General features: G+C 34.5%; 1 protein-coding gene across 3 annotated transcripts in view; it reads right to left on the bottom strand.

Moving 5' to 3' along the window:
- LOC149084919 (gamma-aminobutyric acid receptor subunit alpha-2-like) overlaps positions 1-22,957 on the bottom strand; it is a 97,047-nt gene that overhangs the window by 15,924 nt on the left and 58,166 nt on the right. For all 3 annotated transcript variants that reach the window (XM_089232657.1, XM_089232658.1, XM_089232656.1), the window contains exons 2-3: positions 9,198-9,304; positions 2,701-2,768 (exon numbers count right to left, since the gene is read on the bottom strand). In XM_089232657.1, the coding sequence (XP_089088783.1) occupies positions 2,701-2,768; positions 9,198-9,249 (120 nt within the window). In that variant the 5' untranslated portion in view covers positions 9,250-9,304. The remainder of the gene's footprint in view (positions 1-2,700; positions 2,769-9,197; positions 9,305-22,957) is intronic.

Below are 22,957 nucleotides of genomic sequence, written 5' to 3'. Positions count from 1 at the left end.
CTATATATATATATATATATATACACACACCAGTATGTATATATATATATATATATATACACACACACACACACACACACACACACACAGGGTGGGTGCATAGGTGTAAAACTGTTTACCCGTATTTAACACTGTTTTTTTCTCAACTTTCCTCCGAATTCAAATATCTCAGCGAATATTGCACTTGGAAACATGGATTTTTGTTGGCATCAGAAGAGACAGCACAACAACTTTCTAATCAGGTTTTTGGGCACACGGGAAATGTATAAAAAGTTAATTTTTTTTTATTTTGATAACCATACAACCTCTTGCAACATGAATGGCATATCTCAGTACTACACGTTATTTGAGTACTTTTTCTAATTGGAGGTATGGAGGTATACCTCTAGGATCAATGGTTAACCAGTAAAATGTCATACGGCCTGTTACCTATGCATCCTGTACATTATAGTGTTTTATTTTTTCATTATTTCTCTATTCTCTGACAGATTAGCTTGTATTGTATGAGCTGAGTGCCCATAATAGTGTTGCGGTAAAGTGTCTGCCTCCAATCACTGATGTGCCCGTGATCGTGTGTGTGTGTGGTTGTAGCGCCAATTTTTTTTCCAGTATATTGAATTTTCAACATCCGAATTTGAGCGCCATCTATCAAGAATAAAAACTTGAAAAAAAGGAATTCGTTTTTGCTCTCGCAGTGAGAGAGAATTCCTCTGACTATTTCCGCAGCCACAGGGTTAAAGCAATCCAGTAGCTCGGAATTAGTTCTACCAAGGTCTGGGGTATTATTCTTTTCAATGAAAATTTAGATGGAATTAAAAAATGAAAATACCCGTGTTTCCTTAATGAATTCTGGACAGGATTCGCGTGAATACGTCGTGGCCTAGCCTTGATAAAACTAGAATAAGTGGTGACGTATTTTGGCAGGTAAGAGAACATACGTGCTACGGATTTGCTTATAGCGCTTTTTTTCCTTTTTATTTTTTTTGAACGCGAAGAAATCTCAAAGTTAGCATGCAATTTCGTAGCATACTGCTAGGGAGAAAATACTTGAAACACGAGTCGAATGGTAATGCAAGGAAGTCTGCATTATTAAAATGTCCAGTCGGAAATGAGAGTAAGACTTCCGTTGAACAAAAAATGCCTGCCATATAGCGTGCTTCCAAGGCCGCTAGAATAAATTCTTCAACCCTTTCTTTTGGGCAGTGTGTCATGGCTGTATACGCGATTGAAGGTGCGTGCGAAGAACAGTTGCATATCTGTGCATTAGCGTTGGCGATATTAAAATGCGATTGTGATCTCGGCACTAACCATATCACGAACTCAGTTTGCTACCCTTCTTTTTCTCCACAGCAACTGACCACACCTGCGAAATCAACGTGGCGTGAGAGATCATTTTTGCACTCATATGGAGTCTGTGTTGACCTATTGTCATGACGACCAAAGATTGGTTGCTCCTGCCAGAGCACGTGATTTTTATTGCCTAGTAATGCACGGATAAGGACGCAGTGTTTCTCTTTATTCGTTTCGACGTCATGGACAACTAGTCTCCATTCCATAAGAGAGAATATTCTGTTTTCCTCTCTAAAGCTTTCATTAATGCACGTCCGATTGCAACAAGAACAGCCGTAATTTACTTTCACTTATAAAGGAGGCTCTGTCAAATGGAAAGATGTAATAAAAATTCTGGACCAACAATTTAGTCACGTTCAAGAAATTTCTATATCTTTTTTTTTTTCTTCCGTGCCTTGCCGTTTAATTTATTCATGATTCCTTATTACGAGTCCAAATTTGTTTCATATAAAAAAATTACGAACATTCCAGGCAGTGCAATTAAGAAATCAAAAAATAGTGATGAGTATTGATAAGTCAATTTCTTTATAAGGAATCCATTTGATAGATTTTAAGATAAAGTTGATTCTTTAATCTCGATTTTCAAAGTTTGAAAATTATACTCAAGATATTCATGCTGAAATAACTTTATTGGAAACATGACGAATATTTTGGTACAACCATGATCATTTTATGTTCACGAGGGTTAATTAGACCGGGACTTATAATAGATGTAAGTTGCCGTTGTGGTGGTCGAGTGGTTATAGTGACGGACTCGCATCCCAAGGTTTGAACCCTAACGGAGTCACACTGATGGTCGGTTGAAGTTGTTTTTTTTGTGGTTCCCAACTTCGAGGAGTGAATGCCAGCCGATCTCTCCGTTAAAAAATCTCTCCACAGAGAACAACAGGCCTACGACGGTACAAATACCCAATCATTACACTTCACTCTTAATTTGAAATATAGATGGCAACACTGACGCTGGAAAGTTTTTTTTACTCAATCCATAACGGCACCGACTCGCAGAATCGAAAACCAGCTAAATATGGATTGCTTGAAAAAACATAAAATTGAGGTTTTAACCAAGCAGCAACGACGCCGACATGCAGAATCGGAAACCAACGTGCACTATGTTCGTACTCTTACAATATAGCGACGGCACTCACTATAGTATATCGGCACTCGGACCGGTTGGTATACAAACTCACACTTCCGGGACAACTGACTCGGTTGTAACTTGCCCATAGGGATAGGACCGGAATTGTGCTCGGTTTGAAAAAAAGTAGATGTAAGTTCCGACTTTGCAAAATGTCTTTTGTTGAGTTAATTGCCTATTGTTACCGAAAAAAAGTACTTTTGAATATAACTTACCATGTCTGTTTCTGAAATTGAACCAAAACTCCTGATTTCAATGTCAGTCAATACTTCCGTTGGAGATGCTGCAAGTATATAATAAAAGTAAAAATAACCGAGTATGAATACGTGTAGTTTAAACAGATATACCGAACTGGAAAATTTTATTATTATAGAAATAAAATTAGATTATTCAGGCTAAAATACTGTCGTACTTTGCATTTTTGTGGATGAAAATAAATTAGAGAAGCTATTCAAGCAAGAATATATAGTATCCTCATTGCCAGGTAGTTTCGTATAAATAGAAGTGAAGTTATGTGGAAAGCTTATTAATTCGTACTGTTCGGAATTCTAATGCATAATTCATATATGACTCGAGCTGCAAGTGAGTGTTCATTTAGGGTCCCTGCAATACCTTAACAACGCAAAAACAGCTGGTGTTTCACGTTGGTAAAATATTCAACTGGTTCATGTAGTTTGAGATCCTTGCCTTGGTTTGTCCAGAAGTCCAAAACCTCAAACCATACGATTCGTACTCCGATTCCGACGGTAAATCAACTAATAAACACTTATTTTCACCAGATAAATAAATAGGATAAGAAACGGACAGTAACACGGGCAATAAGCTCTAAAAAAACTGAGTAGAAAAATTAGGGATTATTTATGTGAATACAAAAAAGTTATATACTGTATATTTATAATATAACAAGCGAAACATGGAAGAACACCTAACTTCCCTTCGGGGACTACAAGTATTGTAGGTTGGGCACCCCCTTGTTTCAGACAATTACGTTCTTTCTACTTTGTGGAAGGACCACGTAACTGACTGCTGTCTTCACCACGATGATAATGCATCGTGCTACAGAAATACGGCTGTTAAAATGTGGTATGAAGTGGTGCAAAATTATTCTTGAGACCTATTCTGAGTTCTGATTTAAAGCTAATGAAACCGTTGCGGGACGATTAGGACTGGATTCGAGATCAAAACCGGCACTTTCGGATTCAGCAGATGAAATTGCATCGGCTTTATAGGGGTAATATTTGAGCCACTGAATTTGGATTTGTTTGTTGTGGAATGGGACTTCAATTCTCTCTCTCTCTCTCCGGTTTCAATTCGTACTAAAACTGCGATATGTAGGGATTGGGGGCTATGAGCGGGGACGTAACAGCCATTTTATACCTAAGGAAAAGCCGCATTAGGAGTAAGCGTTATCAGTTCTTTGGATAAACCATCATCTGAATGCGACAGCAGCGTCCTCTCTGCTATTGTGGGTTTTTTTGAGTGTGATTGGTTGCCAGCTTTATCGTGGTTTTTTCGGACTTAAATTGGCTGACAGCTTTGAAAGCACCATTTTTCACACACACTAATACCATTAACTTAATCAAGTGAGAATTTTGGGGTAGATTACCTCGTTTTTTTTAAGCTCTTTGTTTACGGAAGGCATTCTGAGGACTAACTGAAATTCTCTCTCTGCGCGATACGATATCATATTTATCAGAGATGTCTGAAGATGCGAAATTTCACTGTAGATAGAATGGATGCGAAAGTATACCAATTCGATGACCACGTCATTTTTATACCTACAAGCTTCACCTATGAAAATTCAGATAGTGCTGCTTTCAATTCAGCTGCTGTTTTTTAGCATGGAGTGGATACGCTTCGTTTTCAGCCAGCTTTGACCGAAGTCTTACCACTGCATAACGGCTAAATTTCTGTGCCACTGCACATTGCTTGTAACTTACATGGTTAATTTTCGATAAGCGTAGTCATAAAACCAATATACTACAGTTTAACCTGCCAAGAGTTGGCTGTGTCCGAATTGCGTCCAAGCAGAACCTAACAGAGCATGTCTGTATACGCAGATCATGCTATGTTTTTAGGTGCTGCCACACATCTTTTTATTTGGAAATGAGAAACTAACAAATTATGCGGAAATTTTTTAACGCAAATTGAATGCAATTTATTCAATATTAATCACGGAAAAAAGTAAATTTTGAGTAAAACCTGAGAAAAACAATGCATTTTTGAAATCAGGTTAAGAAGTTTAATTTTCTTTTCTTCAGCTACCGTTTATAAAAGTATTAAAAAGTACCATTTAATTTTTAGAGCAAAATATTGAATTCCTATTTAGTTTTGAAAGGAATTTCGCAAATTTTTCTCAAAGGAAATATAAGCTGAATACCGAATCCTTTTCCTGATTGTTCTCAGAGTAACGTAAATATTGATGAAAAAACATAGTTAAAACATTGTGTTTTTTGTTTGCTTCTTTATACTTGACACTCGGAAAACCATTAGTTGTTATAAATGTAACTACATAGATTTTTTTTCTTTTTATTGGATAGAAAAAAAAGGAAGGTTAAATTGCTTGAATTGAGCCAAGGCAAAGGTACTTCTGAACTCAATACATGCATGCATATTTTCAAGGAAATCATGGCACGCGATTGAACTTCTCACGCACAAAGAAATACTAAGAATTCGACTTTGCCATAGAACTTGAAGGAAGTTCAAAAGTAATTTGGCATTGCTGATGACCGTCTCCGTTTGTCATCTGTTCGTAATGAGTGTTCGAAAATGGGCGAAAATGGACCTATAAAATGAATTTGCAAAGAGAAATAAAATAAAATCCCCAGTCTGAAGTAGTTCTTTTACACAGTTGATATAGACTATAACTTTCTTTACCTCATAGTTTCCACACTGCATTTTAAATCAGTTCATTTAATACCAACTTAGGAATCAATTCGATTTGTTATGGTCTATTTTAAGCTTTTGACAAATATAGAAACCACACAAGCGCTATTCAGGTATATCTGTTTTGGCACAATAAAAACAATTAATTATTTATATTGATAAATATATTTATTTTTAAAAATAATGCCTATACATTTACATTATAACTCATTATTTCTTTCTTTTATTAGGAAAAGAACAAATTAACCGATTGACATGAATTTTTTAGTGTTTTATTTGCAATGGAATGAAATATGTTTGAAAATCCGATTTTAAGGGTCGTGAGACCCCCTTAAACAAGAAATTTTAACATTAATTAATCAGGTTCTAATGTATGAAAAAAAATTCGCTATGAAATTTTATTTATACTAACACAGAATATTTTCGAAAATAGTTAAACATTTTCTGACAATCGGGACTTTTTAAAATATTTTTTTTAACAATATGAATCATTATTTTTTAAATTTAAAAAAAAAAGCAGATGCTTTTTTATTTGAAGTATATAGGGATAGGAGAATATTTTTTTACTGATATTATGAGTCTTTTCCTCTTTGAAAATCATTCACTATCAGGGCAGCTGTCCGATCAATTACTTTAGGTGCAACCCCAATTAAGGCCCTAAGAGATGGGGTATAGGCGGGGTCACATTGGGGCGAGTGGATGAATCTGCCCGGAGAAAAAGATTAAAGTAATAAGTCTTCCTTTTTTTTTGGTTCCATGTGAGAGAGACATTTTTTATTATCATATGAGAGTGAAAAAGAAAATGAAGAGTAGGACATCGTGTAATTTGTTATGTTCACCTTGCTGAAGACGTGACACCACTTTCAGGGAATCTCGGCTGATTACTTGCTTAATAACGTATGACTCAATGATACCTACCAGAAAGTACTTGGCAAACGCTTAAAATAGAATGAAGAACCCTTAGGGCACGGAGATTTATAGCGCTATTTCTGCCGTGTTATACCGAACCGATTCCTCAGCAAACTTCACAAACTGACCGCGTTATTATATCAATTGAAAGAAATAAACCTTTTTAAAAGATTGTTTTGACCATCACTTATATAATTAGAGCATAGCCACTCTTATGGGTGTGCGACAGGTCCGGTCGCACTGGGCTCCGTGTTGTTGGGGGCCCCGCTACTTTTGGTATTGCTAATTTCTTCCGTGAATTTTGGAAGCAACTGTGAATTTTCATCAATTATGGAATTTTGAAATTTAATCAATTATGGAATTTTGAAATTTAATCAATTATGGAATTTTGAAATTTAATCAATTATGGAATTTTGAAATTTAATCAATTATGGAATTTTGAAATTTAATCAATTATGGAATTTTGAAATTTAATCAATTATGGAATTTTGAAATTTAATCAATTATGGAATTTTGAAATTTAATCAATTATGGAATTTTGAAATTTAATCAATTATGGAATTTTGAAATTTAATCAATTATGGAATTTTGAAATTTAATCAATTATGGAATTTTGAAATTTAATCAATTATGGAATTTTGAAATTTAATCAATTATGGAATTTTGAAATTTAATCAATTATGGAATTTTGAAATTTAATCAATTATGGAATATTGAAATTTAATCAATTATGGAATTTTGAAATTTAATCAATTATGGAAGTATTTCTTCCATTTGTTCTGTTTTCTCTTAGTTTTCATTAGTAGGTCTGGAATTATTTATTACATTTATTCTGTTTATTCTAAATTTTGTTCAATTCTGGAATTCTGAATTTTCGTCAAGTCTAGAATTTTAAATTTTCAAATTCTGGGGTTATTAATTAATCAATTAATGGAAATTAATCAAGTAATCAATTTACTAGGAATTAATCAATTCTGGAATTATTTCTTCCATTTATTCAGAATTTGCATCAATTCTACAAGTATTTCTTTTATTTTTCTGCTTATACTGAATTTTTATCAATTCTGGACCGGTGTGGAAACAATAGCGGGACTGTTATTTTCTCACAAGGTCTCGCGTCTGGTAAAAGCTGGTAAAGTCGACCCTGAATTAGAGAATGCACTCTGTTTACATGTATAAGTTTTTGATGTTTTTTAACAGTTTAGGATATACATATCAACATGTTATTCTAAAGAAACATATTTTCTACAAAAAACTGCAAATTTCAATCTTCAAGTTTTCACTGTATATTAAAATATATATGAATTTTTGGATTGTGATTAATGCCAGCTAAAAAGTCATTACTGGAGCTCCGGTCATGATTGAAAAGTAATGAGAATGAAATGAGATTTAAATGTGACGAATGTGATTGACATGTGATAAATTAATCGTTTCTGACGAAAATGTAAAACTTCACTTTGTTGATTCCTTTTTTTGGTCTTTTTTTTCTTATTATCTGTACATATGATTGATTTGAAACATCTCCGTAGCCTTACTTCCATCAGGGTTAAACCAGATAGAGGGTCAAGATAAGGGAAAAATTGAATTTTAATTGCGCAATTTAAATTATATTTCTAGTTATCTTTCAGTGCAGCTTCAACTGCTACATACGAGAATTTTCGTATGTAGAACGATATTAATAATAAGTTAAACGTATCACTTTTTTTATTCAAAATAAAAAAAATCTAAAGGTATCATTGAGAAAATATCTAAAATATACGCTAAAAACAGTTACTGTGACAGCCAAAGTAAATTCAAACTCTGAATTTTTTGTAATTTTTGTCTATAGTACTTCTGCGCTTTTATGTCTTTCAGTTTTATTCTGTAGAAACAATAGATAACTATCAAATATGGAATCAAAAATACCTCTGGAAAGCATATTGTGTGTTTTGTATTGTATAATTTACATTAATTTACTTTTCATATTCTAAGGAAACGGGAAAGAATTTTTTATATTCCTCATAAAAATCGTTTACTATAATACTTTATTGGATCCATTAGGACACATTACAATACTCATTCGTAGTGACATTATTTTTATGATGTTAATGATGAAATCCAATACCTCAAAATTTAATTTCTATAGCCTCATTTGCATTATTTTTTCACCAAGGTTCTCAGAAGAAGAACGAATGATACAGAACTAGATAGTAACATTCTAAATATCGAATGATGCCTAGCGACAGGGTGATTCTAAATTCATGGAACAAACTTTAAGAGGTCGTATAAGTCTCCTAAAAGAACATTTTTGGTCATAGAATATGCGGTCGAATATCAATAACAAAGACGGTAGAGGGTGGTTTTACAGAGTACGCAACAGCACTTCACCAAAAGCAAATATCATATTTTTCTGACGGATTTGCTACAATAAGTACAATTAACCATTCGAGGGTGCAGGGATTGTAATGTCGTATGCCCTCTTATGGTGCAAAACCTTGGTAACACAAATTCTACAAGTCACTATACCGCTTAATCGTTGTTCGAAACGCAGCATAACCTTTGATGATCTTTGCACCAATAAAAATTAACAAAAAGATGTATATGCACCTTCGAATGGTTGATTGGATATCGCAGCAAATCCGTCGGAAGAATGCGATATATTTATAATAATATTTCTGGTTATCTTTTCAGTGCAGCTTCAATTGCTACATACATGAATTTTAAATTTTCGTATGTAGAACGAAATTAATAATAACTAAACGTATCACTTTTTTTATTAGTAGTGTTTTTACTTTTTCAGAAACTCCAGTAATTTGAGAACCAAATAGGTATTAAACAAAACTTTTTCTCATTTGATAATAAAATGTTTTATTTACAAATTTTCCAATGCAATTCTTCAGATTTCACTGTGATTAATAAAAGCACGTTGAGAACTTACCTCCAAAGTCTGGCCTTATTTTTCTGTCATATCTCTCTGAAGAGAGCAACATGTCTAGCAGCTTGGATGTGTTTGTTAACCGGTCAGATATCAGACGTTCTGCTGCACTGAAATCGAAACAGTGAATTGAGTTCTAAACAAGTCTTCGCTTCATCAAAGGCTATTTTTATTAGTATACAGGGTGTGTATGATTAAAGCTGACTTGTCTAGAGTTGTTTGTAGCCATTACTACCCATCACAAAAGACCAAAACTTTCGGAACGTCTTGAAAAATGTACCAAAAGCAAATGAGAGTAAAAAAAAATCAATTCCGACATTCACCAGTAGAGGGAGATTTCTATGCAAATTGTAGTGCATATGTTGATATAAAATGTGATCTAACTGCTTAAGCTTCATGGCAGGATATCTACAAATTTGCAGCAGAATCATTTTCCATTTTCGCAATGGAGAGTGTGAATTTGAGTGTGTACAAGAATGTTCTTTGTTGGTGAAACTCTTTTACGAACACAGTGATTCCGCACCAAGCTATACAGTGGTTTTCAGTATTTAACTTTTTTTAGGAATGGGATTTTCGAAACAAATTTGGACGATGTATAGTTTAAGTACCAGCGATAAAACTCCTAAACTGGTATCTTCGTTAAAATTTGAAAATAAGTGCAGAATGGTTTTTTTTTGTTATCATCCTCATACTCCACCCTTTCATACACAGGGAGATTACTTGGTTCCTCTTCCCTCATTTTATTGGCGAACAGTTGGCCCTAGAAGCATACTTCCAATTAGAAAATTTTTTCCAACTAACGTGTGGAAGTCAGATACGCCATTCATTTTGAAAGGGGTTGTATAGTTATTTAAAAAAAACCAACTTTTTATATGGTCACTCCTGTCCTCAAAAAAACCACTAAAAAGTTGTTGCCCGTCTCTCCTAAAGCCAACAAAAGAAATTCCACGTTTCCAAGAGCAATATTCATTGAGCTATTCGAATTAAAAAATCGGAGGAAAGTTGGAAAGAATAGCATAAATCAGGTAAAGAAGCGTAGTTCGTTAGTTTTTGCTCTTCTTTAACAACTTTTCTCGAATTTTTGAACTGGAATATCTCTGCGAATGTTGCACTTAGGAACGTGAAATTTTTTTCGTTGACCTCAGAAGAGACATTGAAACAACATTCTTACTGGGTTTTTGAGGACAACGTGCCCGTATAAAAAGTTATTTTTTTTTATTTTGATAATTATATAACCCCTTGCAACATGTATGAAGTACCTGAGTTATATACATTAGTTAGATAATTTTTCTAATTGTAAGTATTCCTCTAGGATCAACGGGTCGCCAGTAAAACGTGACAAAGGGAATTGAGCAATCACCCAGTGCATGTGTAACACTATATTTTGTTTTAGTCGTCAAACCTCATTTTCTCTCTCATTGTTCTTGCAGTATCGTCACTTCAGAAAAATAATATGTATATCGCTAAGGAAGTAAGCGAGAAATAAGCAAAAGAGGGTAATGCCGAGAATAGAAAAAAATTGAATTCCGTTCATAGGGTCGCCATCGAAACCTCGTGATAATGAGAGGGAAAAAAAGAGAGATTTAAATTGTGTCTAATATAGTGTCTTTATAGTATTTGTCCAGCTAATAAAGTACGAGATATTTCGCCCTCGTAAATGAAGCGGTTAAACGGGTCTGAAACATTCTCCCCATTTTTTTTTTTTGTGAAGACGTTCCTTATGCTCTATGATTTTCTGATGCGTAGTATAGGCTGTAGACAGTTTGAAACACACCATCTTCAGTAATAAATACCCTATGCATACGCCATATCACACAGGGTGGGCAAGAAGTCCGTAGAAATTCTAAAAATTCATAAAAACCGGAAAAATAACCGAAATAAAAAACGGTTTGCATCGCTAGGTCACGGGAATTTTTTTAAGAAGGGAAAAAATAACTCAAAAACAACCGATAGATGGCGCTCTTACTAGCGATTCGGTGGAAATATGCAAAAGAGACGGTTATAAGAACTTGCGCTCCTAATCCACAATCAGTTCACCGTTGTAAACCGTGTGTGAACAAGGATGCTGAGTGCAAAGGATACAGCTTTGTTGGTGAAGTTTTTTTACGTGAGTCAGCGACCATTGCCTTGCGTAAATTCCGAGTTCAGAAGAATGTGAGGATTGTGTCTAATCCACGTGAGTACATACAGAAACCATAGCATTTCCCAAAAGTGACAGTGTGGTGTAGTTTCACAGGTTCGTTCATCATAGGACCCTTCTTCTTTGAAACGCAGTGCCCAGTAAATTGGTGGAAAACGGCTACGGTGAATGCGAAGTGTTATTTAACGCTTCTGCGCGAGAAGGTCATGCCACGTTTGCGTGAAAGAGATGCGCTTTCTACCGTCACGTTTATGCAAGATGGAGCAACTAGTCGCACTGCTACTCCGGTCAAGGCATTCCTGATACAGACGTTCGTTGAAGACAAAATCATTAGTAGGCGTTGCAGGTTTCTATGGCCTCCTCGGTCTCCAGATTTTACACCGGCGGACTTCTGGTTATGGGACATATTTGAAATCCCGGGTGTATCGATCCGGTCCATCCATTCTGTCGGAACTGAAAGATGCGATCCGCCGAGATGTGTCGTGTACACATCCGGACCTGCTGCACTCTGCCGTTGCTAGATTTGTGATTCGCCTGTGGTGGTGGTCATGTGGAACACATACTGCTGTAATAAACGATTTGGAGGCATTCTGTTCGTTATTTGCGTATCTTTTCTTTGACTTGTGTACGTCAGAAATACCTATCGGCTGTTTTTTTAGTTATTTTTTCCTATCTTAAAAAAATTCCCGTGACCTAGCGATGCTAACCCTGTAAACCGTTTTTTATTTCGGTTATTTTTCCGGTTTTTATGAATTTTTGAAGTTTCTACGAATTTTTTGTTCACCCTGTGTTATATTCTGTCGGCTTAAAATTGGAATTAAGAAAAAGCTGTCATGTTTTATTTAATATGTTGTTTCCAATTTTTAAGTGCTGTTTTGGAAGCCAATTGAGTAAATAATATGAGACTTTTAACTGTGTTGATCGAGGTTTTTGACGTGAATGCGTCTTTTAATCATCTGATGATATTGGGAGCTTTCGCAAAAAGTTGCGTGACGAAATTTTTTAAACGCTCATACCTCAGGAAGTACGTAACCTAAGTCAAAAGCAATGGTATCGTCATCAAATGCACATTGCAAAGGTGCATTCAATGATATAACTCGGGTTTCAATATCTCCTCCTGTCTGGGAACCGGGACCGCTTCCCTGATTAGTAGCAAAATATTTCGCTATATCTCGAGCGGTTCACAACGAAAATAGACGACATTGGTATCGTTTGTTAGCTATTAGACAAAGCTGATGATAATGACTACCACGCGATTAAAATCGCTAAAAAAAAACAAAAAACGTATTCACGTCAAAACTTGCGGCCATGTCTATGACAGCCTACCCCAATTTTTTTTCTTCACAACTTTAACCCTTTGCGGTCCAGAGGTTTTATGGTAATTTATTGTTTGTACTTCATAGCGCCCACTTAATCACGATTACAGGAATGTTCCTGGACGCTAGCTTTTGCGTTTATTGAATTCCTAATGAGTTTTTCTGAGAGAATGAACTTACAAGGACCTTCCTGGAATCCTAAGGGACCGTTATAACAATGGCGTGCCGTTCTTTTCTGATGTCGATTCCACCTGTCGACATAGGACCGCGAATGTTTAAGCAATCTTTCTAGTGTATGCAAAGTTTTGTCATTGTCGACTTTATGTGTTTGAAGTAAAAAATAACTAACTTATGGTAATTTTGATATGATAGCATCAGCTAACGATTTTCCAAGTTACTAACTTGGGAGAGGGGTTAAACACATGAAAGGTATATGGTAAAATATCTGTTAAACACTGTGGATGTGATAAAACATCTCAGCCTATCTCATGCGAATGTTTGAGAAGTATGTCTTACAATGAATATCGATGTACAGTATACAGTTTTTCCCTAATATTTTCACCAAACATTTGTGTCTGTACAATATGAAATGTTTAGTTCCTTTGTTTCATTGTAATGTTCAATTTTCCTTGAATTATATCACTAATATGACATCGTCAATATTTGCAACAGGCCGTCAAGATTTCGGAATTCTTGGATAAAAAATTTCGTGAATTCGTTGGACATGCGATTTACGTCGAGTGAAATATCAAAAATATTTCTACTACTTTTTTTGGAATAGTTTCATCACCGTTTATTCAAAAAAGCGAAAGAAAAACGATCTAATATAGTGGGGGGTTTCAAATGCAGCTTTTGGTAATCCATCATAACACACAAAATTATCTGAAGTAAGAAAAAGCATATGCACAGAAAGACTTGGGATTTTTTAACTTATGAAATATTTAATTTCCAGAATAGTTGCATTTGCCACCGACGGTGGCGTTTCAGTCTTGTCAGTAATTTGTACAGTAATAGAATAGACCTGTTTAAATAGTAACGAGCAACGGCGTCGGAACCACTACAGTGTTATCTAGCAGTGGCAATTGCAAATATGTCTCAATCATTTTTTTCGCTATTAAAAAATGTCATTTTAATGAAATCGGGTTAATGCTACTGCTATATAAATTTAAAATTCTTAAATTTTTACTTTTTTCAGTTACTTTTGAATCGCTCTGAACATCCCCACTTATTATTTCATGGAAATGACACTATCACAGCTAAAACTGCTATTTTTTCATATTTTACATTAATTTAGTGATATTTAATTTATTAATTTGTATTACTCGTAGGTCTTTTCCAAATTTCTTTTGGACACTCTTCATGAAACATCCATTATAATGCCCTATTTTCCACATGAATGAGAGAAAGAGTGAAATGTTATAAAATATTTTAAGACTGTCACACTTTTAAATGTCATCGCAATGCTTCAAATTCTACTCTTTTAGAATAACATATTTTTAGGAAAAGAAGATAGAGCAAATGTTTCGAGCACGACTTGACCTTTTATATTTTCAAACAAGCAATTCGACAATACGCAGGAAGTTTTCATGAAGTAGTTTGAACGAAATCTTAAGAAGACGGGAAGGAGGATATCGAAAGATTTTTCTGTGGTCATACATTGAGAAGAAAATTTACACATTGAATTCTTTCTTCTATCTTTTTCCATAACATTTATTATTTTTCAATACTCATTTTCTTTTGCTCTCACTACACATTGAGTAAAGTGAATACGAAACTTTGGGGGAAAATTGATAGTTATACTGTCGTAAGCATTTTGTAAATTGATGCGAAACGTAAAAAAAGTGGGTGGAGGACATGCCATCGACACAGCCACGATATTAAACGTTTAAACGTGAATACGCCTTTTGAATTTCGTTGCTGTGCAATGCGACTGCTTTGACCTGAAGGAAAAAACACTAACTTTATATAAATGTGGTGTTGTGGAAGTTGCCTCAACAAATCTATTTTCATCTTGTAGAACTTACAGGGTGATTCAGAACTTACAAAAACTTAAAGGAATGAGAAAAAATATCAAGACAAGCAATTTTTGTCATGCAATGCATGCTCGTAATGCGAACGGTGAGCCACTAGACGTCACTGTCATTGAACGCATAAATCACTAGTTTTGCCAATTATCGTCATTTCTATTGTGGATAGCAGAAGGGATGGCTGGTTTTATGAATCAGAGAAAAGTCAACATGAATTTCACATGCATGCGGACAGGAAAGGTCTGGAAGAACAAAGACTGTACCGGGTATGTTTTCTGATAACACACGTGCCAGATCGAAAAAACTTCGAACAGTTGTACTACTTTACAGCACACCAACTCCGGTCATATATCGCCATACGGCAATTTCCAACTAGTGGAATTGGGGGGGGGGGAGAAATGAAGGCTCCATTCATCGCCCTAGGCTCGGTAGGTAAAGAACTTGCTTCTAACGTTCCATGCCCGGATTCGAACCTACGTACCTTGATGGTAACCTTCATAGTGGAAGATGAGCATCTTTACCACTACGCCATTTGGGCACAAGTTAACGGGCTGTCATCAAACTGTCTCAATAGCAATACCACATCCGTTGGCAAATATTCAGGTTTGTTTGAAAATGAATCTACTAAAGTTATGTTAACTCTTTTGCTTTAAAGAAGAAGACCTTGCTCAACATCACAGAGACAGAAAAAGTGGGAAGCTACAGGGTGATCAGCGAATCAGCCCTTATTTCAAAATTAAATATTTCTACAACAAAGATCAATAGAATTATGCGGTAAACGGTACGTTTATTAGCAAAACTGTAAAAATGTTGTACAGAAACTTCTAAAATTTAGTTTTTTTTAATTTTTTTAAAATTTAAAAGAAACAAAACAAAACTGGAGATTTTGGGGTTCCGAAAATCCTCATTTATGTGAAGAGAAACCACTGCATTCGCCTAAAGTTACTGCATGAGCTGCGGTATGCGCCATGTGTGCTGACAAATTGTTCCAAAATTGTAACGTAACGTTCAGTAATAATCGTTTCTCGCACGAAGAAGGGGCCGATAATGCTTCTGGCGCATACCGCAGCCCATGCAGTAACTTAAGGCAGTGGTTTCTCTTCACACAAATGAGGATTTTCGGAACCCCAAAATCTCCATTTTTGTTTTGTTTTTTTCAAATTTTAAAAAATTAAAAAAAAACCTAAATTTTCGAAATTCCTGTACAACATTCTTACAGTTTTGCTAATAAACGTACCGTTTACCGCATAATTCTATTGATCTTTGTTGTAGAGATATTTAATTTTGAAATAAGGGCTTATTCGCTGATCACCCTGTATGTATACCTGGGATAAGAAATTACCACGGACGACGGAATCATAATGAAATAAACTGAACGATCAGGATCGGATGGAGGACTTTTGGCAAAAACTGTGTAATTTTAAAGAGCCGCATGTCACTGCCTGAAAAGAAAAGTGTTTAGCCAGTGTAAGCTACCATCACTGACTTATGGAGCTGAAACTAAACACTCACAAGCAAGGCGATACAAAAGCTACAGACAACACGAAGGAGCATGGAAAAATGTATTCTAGGCATCACAAGAAGAGACAGAAAACGAATCACTTAGATAAGAAGCCACACAAAGGTAAATGATATCACGGAAAGAATAAAACGTTTAAAATGGATTTAGACTGGGCATATTGCAAGAAGACAGCGCAACAGATGGACCACAAGTATTCTGGATTGGTACCCCGTGTTGCCAAACGTCCGAGAAGGCGTCCAAACGCAAGGTAGATCGACGAGATTTGAAAAGTGGGAAAAGTGGCTGGAGTCAAATGGATGACAAAAGAATCAGACAGAATAAAATGGAAAAATTTAAAGAAGACCTTCATCTATCAGTAGATAGAAAGTTGTTGTTGATGATGATGATATATTTTTGAGAGTTTAGAGATTCTTGTGTGGCAACAAGAGAGAAAAGAGTATCTTGTTGATGATGAGAGTAAAGCATGTCTCTCTATGCTCCCTCTCAACTATACCTCTGTTTCATTATAAAGTTCTAAAACGTGAAATAGGGTGGCATCGGTGAGATTCGAACCGTCATCTCAGAAAAGAACACAGAGAGAAATTGGAAGGAAAAACCGAGCAAACAGATGAAAAACATCGAGAATTATTGAAAGGCGACATATGTAGGTCCATCTAAAAAAACAGAATGCACTTGGAACAAAGCTACCGTGGCCAATGCCGGTATTATACAAATACAACGCCACAACAGGCAAAATGCCCAACGAGGTGGCTGAGAAAACGATGCCCATAACAAATATGGATGTCATATATTCCAAAAATGCAGCAACCCAATTAAAAATGCAATCACAAAAATTGTAACCAATATCTACACATGATACAATGCCCATAAATAATATTATGGTTGTCTTATTCTAAGTATGGATAACTTCTCGTATTACACTATCAAAGTTTTATAAAATAACTTTATGAAACTTTTATATGGTAATACCGGTTAAAAATTGTAACATCTAGAAGTATAGAGGTAGAAATAAAAGGAGGAAGATATGCAAGAGCAATCGAATGTTTCTTCGAAAGAATAAGTGCTCTCCCAGTTGCAGCAAAGAGTTTGCAATTTCTCATTGGTATAAATATGGTAGAGAGATAAAAGAAACCGGGCAGACTTCAATATGAATAAGAACTGTATCATGTAAGTTGCTTAACGCCTGCATTAGTAATAACTGTATGTCGTTCTTTTAACAAGGGGAAGATATTACGTACCTAAAGTTAGGCCGGATATATTTCTTCGAGAGTTTAAAGATTCTTGTGTGGCAACAAGACAGAGAAGAGTATCTTGTTGATGATTATAACAAAGCATGTCTCTCCATTGGTAACTCTCTCAAGTATGCCTGTTTTTTTATAAACAGTTCTGAAACATAAAACACATGCCCCTGACAAAGGAACTCTTTTCGTAAACATTTATCTTTTGGAGCTCATTGTGAGTAGGCAATCATCAAAGCTAAGAAAGCATAACGCATATTTAACAAAATTTGTCACACGCGATCTTCACTATCTCCAACAAATTCACCTTATACAAAATGGTAATTTGACCAATTTTTCTCTATCCCGCTCGGGTCTGGAAGTATTAGAATAAAACCTCTTATCAAATTGGAAAGATTTCAAAATATCACATTCCGTCACTTTCTCAATGCTCCGAGGTTCATTAGAAATAAAGATAAAGTGCACTCGTATCGAAACAATTACGTATTATGCACAAAAAAACTTGCTATATAAAACTCTTTACCACAATTAATGGATGAATCAGAATTTGAACATTTGAGAGATATCGTTCCATATATGTCCCCTGTACACAAAGACTCACATTTCCTAGACATAAAACTTTTCTGACGGCCATTAGAACTGACATAAACGGATTATAATATGTGAATAATTCATATATTCATTTCATATTATTAACAATTTCACCATATTAGCATGATACTAGTGAAAATTGCATGTAAATATTCATCATAATAATATTTTATAGGTGGTGGTGTATATATATTTCTAATCGATACCTCATTTTCACAATATTTTCAATATTATTCACCTTGATCATCACATAATATGTTCACACTTCTTATTTAGCATAACAAAAACAATGGCCACAACAGACAAAAAAAAAGCCCAACGAGGTGGTTGAAAAAAGATGCCCTTAAAAAAATATGGATATCGAATACGTATCTAAACTATATCATAACCTATGATAATATTATACCTGGTGATTACCATGGTCAACCCCCACCGTCTAACTTGATTTTGCTGGATCCATTGTATTTTTCTAGCCCAAAAATGGGCACCAGAAAATTTAAAGTATTTTGTATTTATGCAAAGTACAAAGTACTAAGTTTTGTACTAAGCAAAATCATTTGCTTAGTGCACTTATGTTTTCGAATCGGCATCGATATGACGAGCCTTCACTCAGCAAGGACCATTGTTCCACCATTCAAGTCACCGATGCCATTGACGTTCATCTGCATCTTGCACATGCTGAAGCATAGCGTAAAATAATTTTGTTATGGATGTATGCCGCGAGACTCGTAGTTGAACTAGGAAACTTATTTTCATGAATAAGATATGAGTGAATTCTCGAGAAGATCTGTCTCGAGGAATTCTCGAAGACAACTTAGGATTAATACATAATTTAGGATAAGTTAGGACATACCTTAGGATTGCACAAGGCCTAAAACTCTTTTTTATCTAATATTTTCCTATTGCATTTTGGTCAGAATAAAAATAGTTTTGCTTACAAGACAAATACATAGTACAATAATACAAGTAGGTTTCAGATTGTTGAAACGGGATTTTATTTTTTCATCTGCAGAAATAATTTATTAAAATTTTTTCCGCACCTTCTCTTGCATGTATGCAATTTCACTCTTTTTATTTGATGTTAAATTCCAAGCAACGCCGTGTCTTATGACACATTCCAATTTACAACATTTTTAAAATCACTCAAATTTTAAAAATATAAATTTTGAAAACAGTTTTTTTGTGTAAATCAGCTTCAGAAGTAGGAGTATACGTGACACTAAATTCTCACAAACATCGCTCAATTGGTAGTTAAATATTCCACTTTTTTTAAATAAACAAGAATGTACCATCTGCGAGATTTCAAAGATTCGGTAAATTGCATGCTTATACCAAAGTAATTTAATATCAAAGAAGAAAAATCAGACCTCTTTATTTAGGACATTATTAGTGATTACAATCACTTTCGCCCAGCTTTACCATTTATCACACAAGAAAAAAAAATCAATCAAAGAATTAATAGGTCAATAACTGTATGTTTCGTCGCCAGTTAATTCCAAACGCAACCAGATCATACCAATTTTCGTGAGAAAAGGAAATTCCCATGGGGCGTGTTATTAACGGATACTTCAATTAATTTGCGTCGAGATAAATGGAATAAAGCGATGATATTATAATTATTTTGTCACTCGGCCAACATTAAGAGAAAAAATTTTAAATTAAAAGTATATCTTGGAGGTTTCTAATATCGCAACCGAACATAAATATTTTCTTTAAACTGTTATTATAATTTAAATTTAATCTAAAATCACTTCGATACTTTTTTTTCAAATTAACATTGCCAAATCTCATTAAAGTTGAAAAATTAAAACAAAATTTTTAACCTTTTCAGATCCAAGCATTCATTTTTTGGAATTTTCAAATTGTTTTTGCATTTTTGATATTCAAGGAATGCATTCAAAACTTGAATGTCAGCAAATCTTCATTTTTTATTTTTTTTCTTCAAATTTTCAGTTTTTTTTGTGAAGAAAGAAATAAATTCATTTAATTTTTTTCAATCAAGATGATGCTGGAATATATCCATCTTCTCATACAATTTTTTCTAGAATTTTATTACTAAATTCTATGCACACTAATGATTCTAATCACACTTTTCCAGGAGGCACTTTCTCCTGGAAGCCATCTTATAAGACTCCTGAAAATTCAACTTTAAGTGCTGCCCTCTGATGAAAGGCCCCAAAGTTCACATTCACCATATTTCTAACCCAATACTTATACAATCCTCCAAGTCAGAACTTGACTCCCTGAGATCAAAAGAAAAAATTCTACAGGGGAAAAATACAACCCAGACATTTGTGGCACCAGGGTCTGAAAGGGCTGATGAATATTCATTAACTAAACAAAAAGATCAATGATTAATTGTCCAATGAATGTCAGATTTTAATAAAACACTTTACTATCAATAATATGCAAAAAGTCAATTTCTCCTAGAAAATTATTGACTTCGACGAAAAATGATCTCCGTGAAATTCGTGCAAAGTATATCATTAGAATGTATCGCAATTTCAAATGTTTCTTTCATACCGTTGGGAGCTATAAAATATTTTGAAAACATGAAAGTATTCCAAGTAGAATGTTCTTGTCGATGAAATTTTTGGCAAACTTTTGGTAATCGACTCTAAATTTAGAATCAGACGGTATACACGAAACAAAACTATTGTTACACAGCACGCGAACAGAATAATTATTTCTCTTTTTCTATTACCTATAAACAGAAGTTTTCGCTCTCCATTCTTTTCATATGATTCTATTCATGAACATATATACAGTATGAATATTTTAAAGACTTTTTTGCGAAAAAAACTATGGCTTGATACAATAAATATTGAATGAATGCCAATTTAAAATTTTAGTTTTTCTTTTTTCCTGAGGGTAAAAACTCGAACATACATGATATCTTGGGTGCTTCACCAAAAATGTCGGAAAAGGATAAAAATTCTATTTTTTTTTCAAAATTCAAATAAAATAGGAGTTTATTGAAAAATATTAACAGCAAAAAGAGTGAAGGATTTTCCTATGATGATGTGAATCTCAAAAATTATTATTAGAAGTATAATAATTAAAATTTTTATATACGATCAAAAAATTATTAAAATTTGTGCTTCTCTGTTATTCAGAAATTTACTCCGTATTTATTGAATAAAAATTTAATAAGATGATATATATTTAATATTAATATTTTATTTTCGCTACTTTTCGGAATCCTAATAAATTTTGAGATTTGGTTATTTTATCAAGTAAAAAAGGGCAAGAATCAAGAATTTATAGCACCGATATTTCTCTCTTTCTTTAAATTTTCAATTGATTGTTACGGAGTAAACTTTTGGGCATATTAGAAATACAGTATGTGAAAATTTTATTGATTGACATTTTGTTTTGATAAAGAGTCTTATACAGTATTCGATATTTTTTTCATTTTTCCGCAATAATCATTTTTAGGGGTTGCAAATATCACAAAACAAATTTGCTCCCTTTCCTGACCCTGTTTTTTTATATTTTAATTGAATTTATCAAATGAAACTTCAAAATTTATATCATTTTCGATAACTTTTTGTAGGTATACGTAAGGGGTTTTCCTTACGTATACCTACATTATATACACCAAAGTCATCGAACACACCCCTTAAAAAAACAGTCCGGATAAAATACTTCATTGTGACGTCCATGCACAGGGTGTCCCACGAAGGACTCCCTAATTTTAAAATGAAACAAAACTCGGAAACGGAGATTGATAGAAGAATGAAAAACAAGTGGTATGTTTATTTTGAAAGTCATCTTAAAAAATCCCGTAAAAATAGTAATCTAAGAAGTTTAAAAATTAGTTGCGAATGTTACCGACAGGTGGTTTCCTGGAATTTATTAGGATTCCGAATGTTACGACCGTAGGGAGAGTCCGAGAAATAGTCTATAAACTGTCCGTTGCAATCGCATCGCAATGGGTTCAAAATGTGCGCTTTTCGCAGCATAGATGTGGCGCAAACGATCACTTGCTGAACGGTACGTTGCAGCTTTGGAACAATTCGTCGCCTTAGTTGGAAGATCGAGGAAGCATTTCGTCGTTCACGCAAGTAGATCGTGTTTCATTGGGCCAACACCACACCGTTCCAAACGATTCTTGTCGTTCTTGAGGAAGAAATACTTCGGTAATTGAGTTCATTGAACGATTCCACATTAATTGGAATAGGCATGTATTGGCCTCCATGTCCTCACTCGATCTTACCCTGGGACTACTTTCTGGGAGACAAATTCATGATTAATCATGTAACACTGTGTGAGCTAGATTTGATCTGTGAGGCATGTGCGTTCATTTCCGTTGAAACACTACAGGGAGTCCGAGGATGACGTCTCCCTCCGCTATCCATACAAAGGTTTTTAACAGCTGTCTGATGCGAAGATATATTTTTGGAAAGAGAAAATATTCAACTGCCCCTGCGGGGAATCGAACCCACGTCCTTTCACTTTCCGGGTGAACGCTCTATACTACAGAGGCAACGAATATCGCAATCTTTCCTTGGAGCCCGTGTGCGCTTAACGCAGCATATATGTCTTCGCATCAGCCAACTGTTACTACAGAGAGTGACTGAAAATTTAATTTTTTGTGTGCGCCCTCTGTGTTGTGAAAGGTGCATATTTTTGAATATAATGTGATGTGATTGACATTCTATAGTGTATATGTCGGACCCCGTACTGCGACTGTAACGTATAGTGTCACCTGTCGGCAAAATGTGTAACTAATTTTGAAACTTCTGTATCCGATTTCTATAGGGCTTTCAAAATAATCATATCGTGTGTTTTATTCTTTTATCGATTACCGTTTCTGAGTTATTTTATTTTAAAATCAGGGAGTCCTTTGTGGGACACATTGTATGTATCTTGTGTACTTGTACTCTACAAACCTTTTTTTAACTTATCTAATGCTATATAAGTGGA

This window comes from Pholcus phalangioides, unplaced genomic scaffold (genome assembly GCF_987345545.1).
Source record: "Pholcus phalangioides strain wild (caught in Gottingen) unplaced genomic scaffold, Ppha-v1.0 ptg000007l_1, whole genome shotgun sequence".
Lineage (NCBI taxonomy): Eukaryota > Metazoa > Arthropoda > Arachnida > Araneae > Pholcidae > Pholcus > Pholcus phalangioides.
This window is presented reverse-complemented; position numbering and strand designations above follow the sequence as displayed.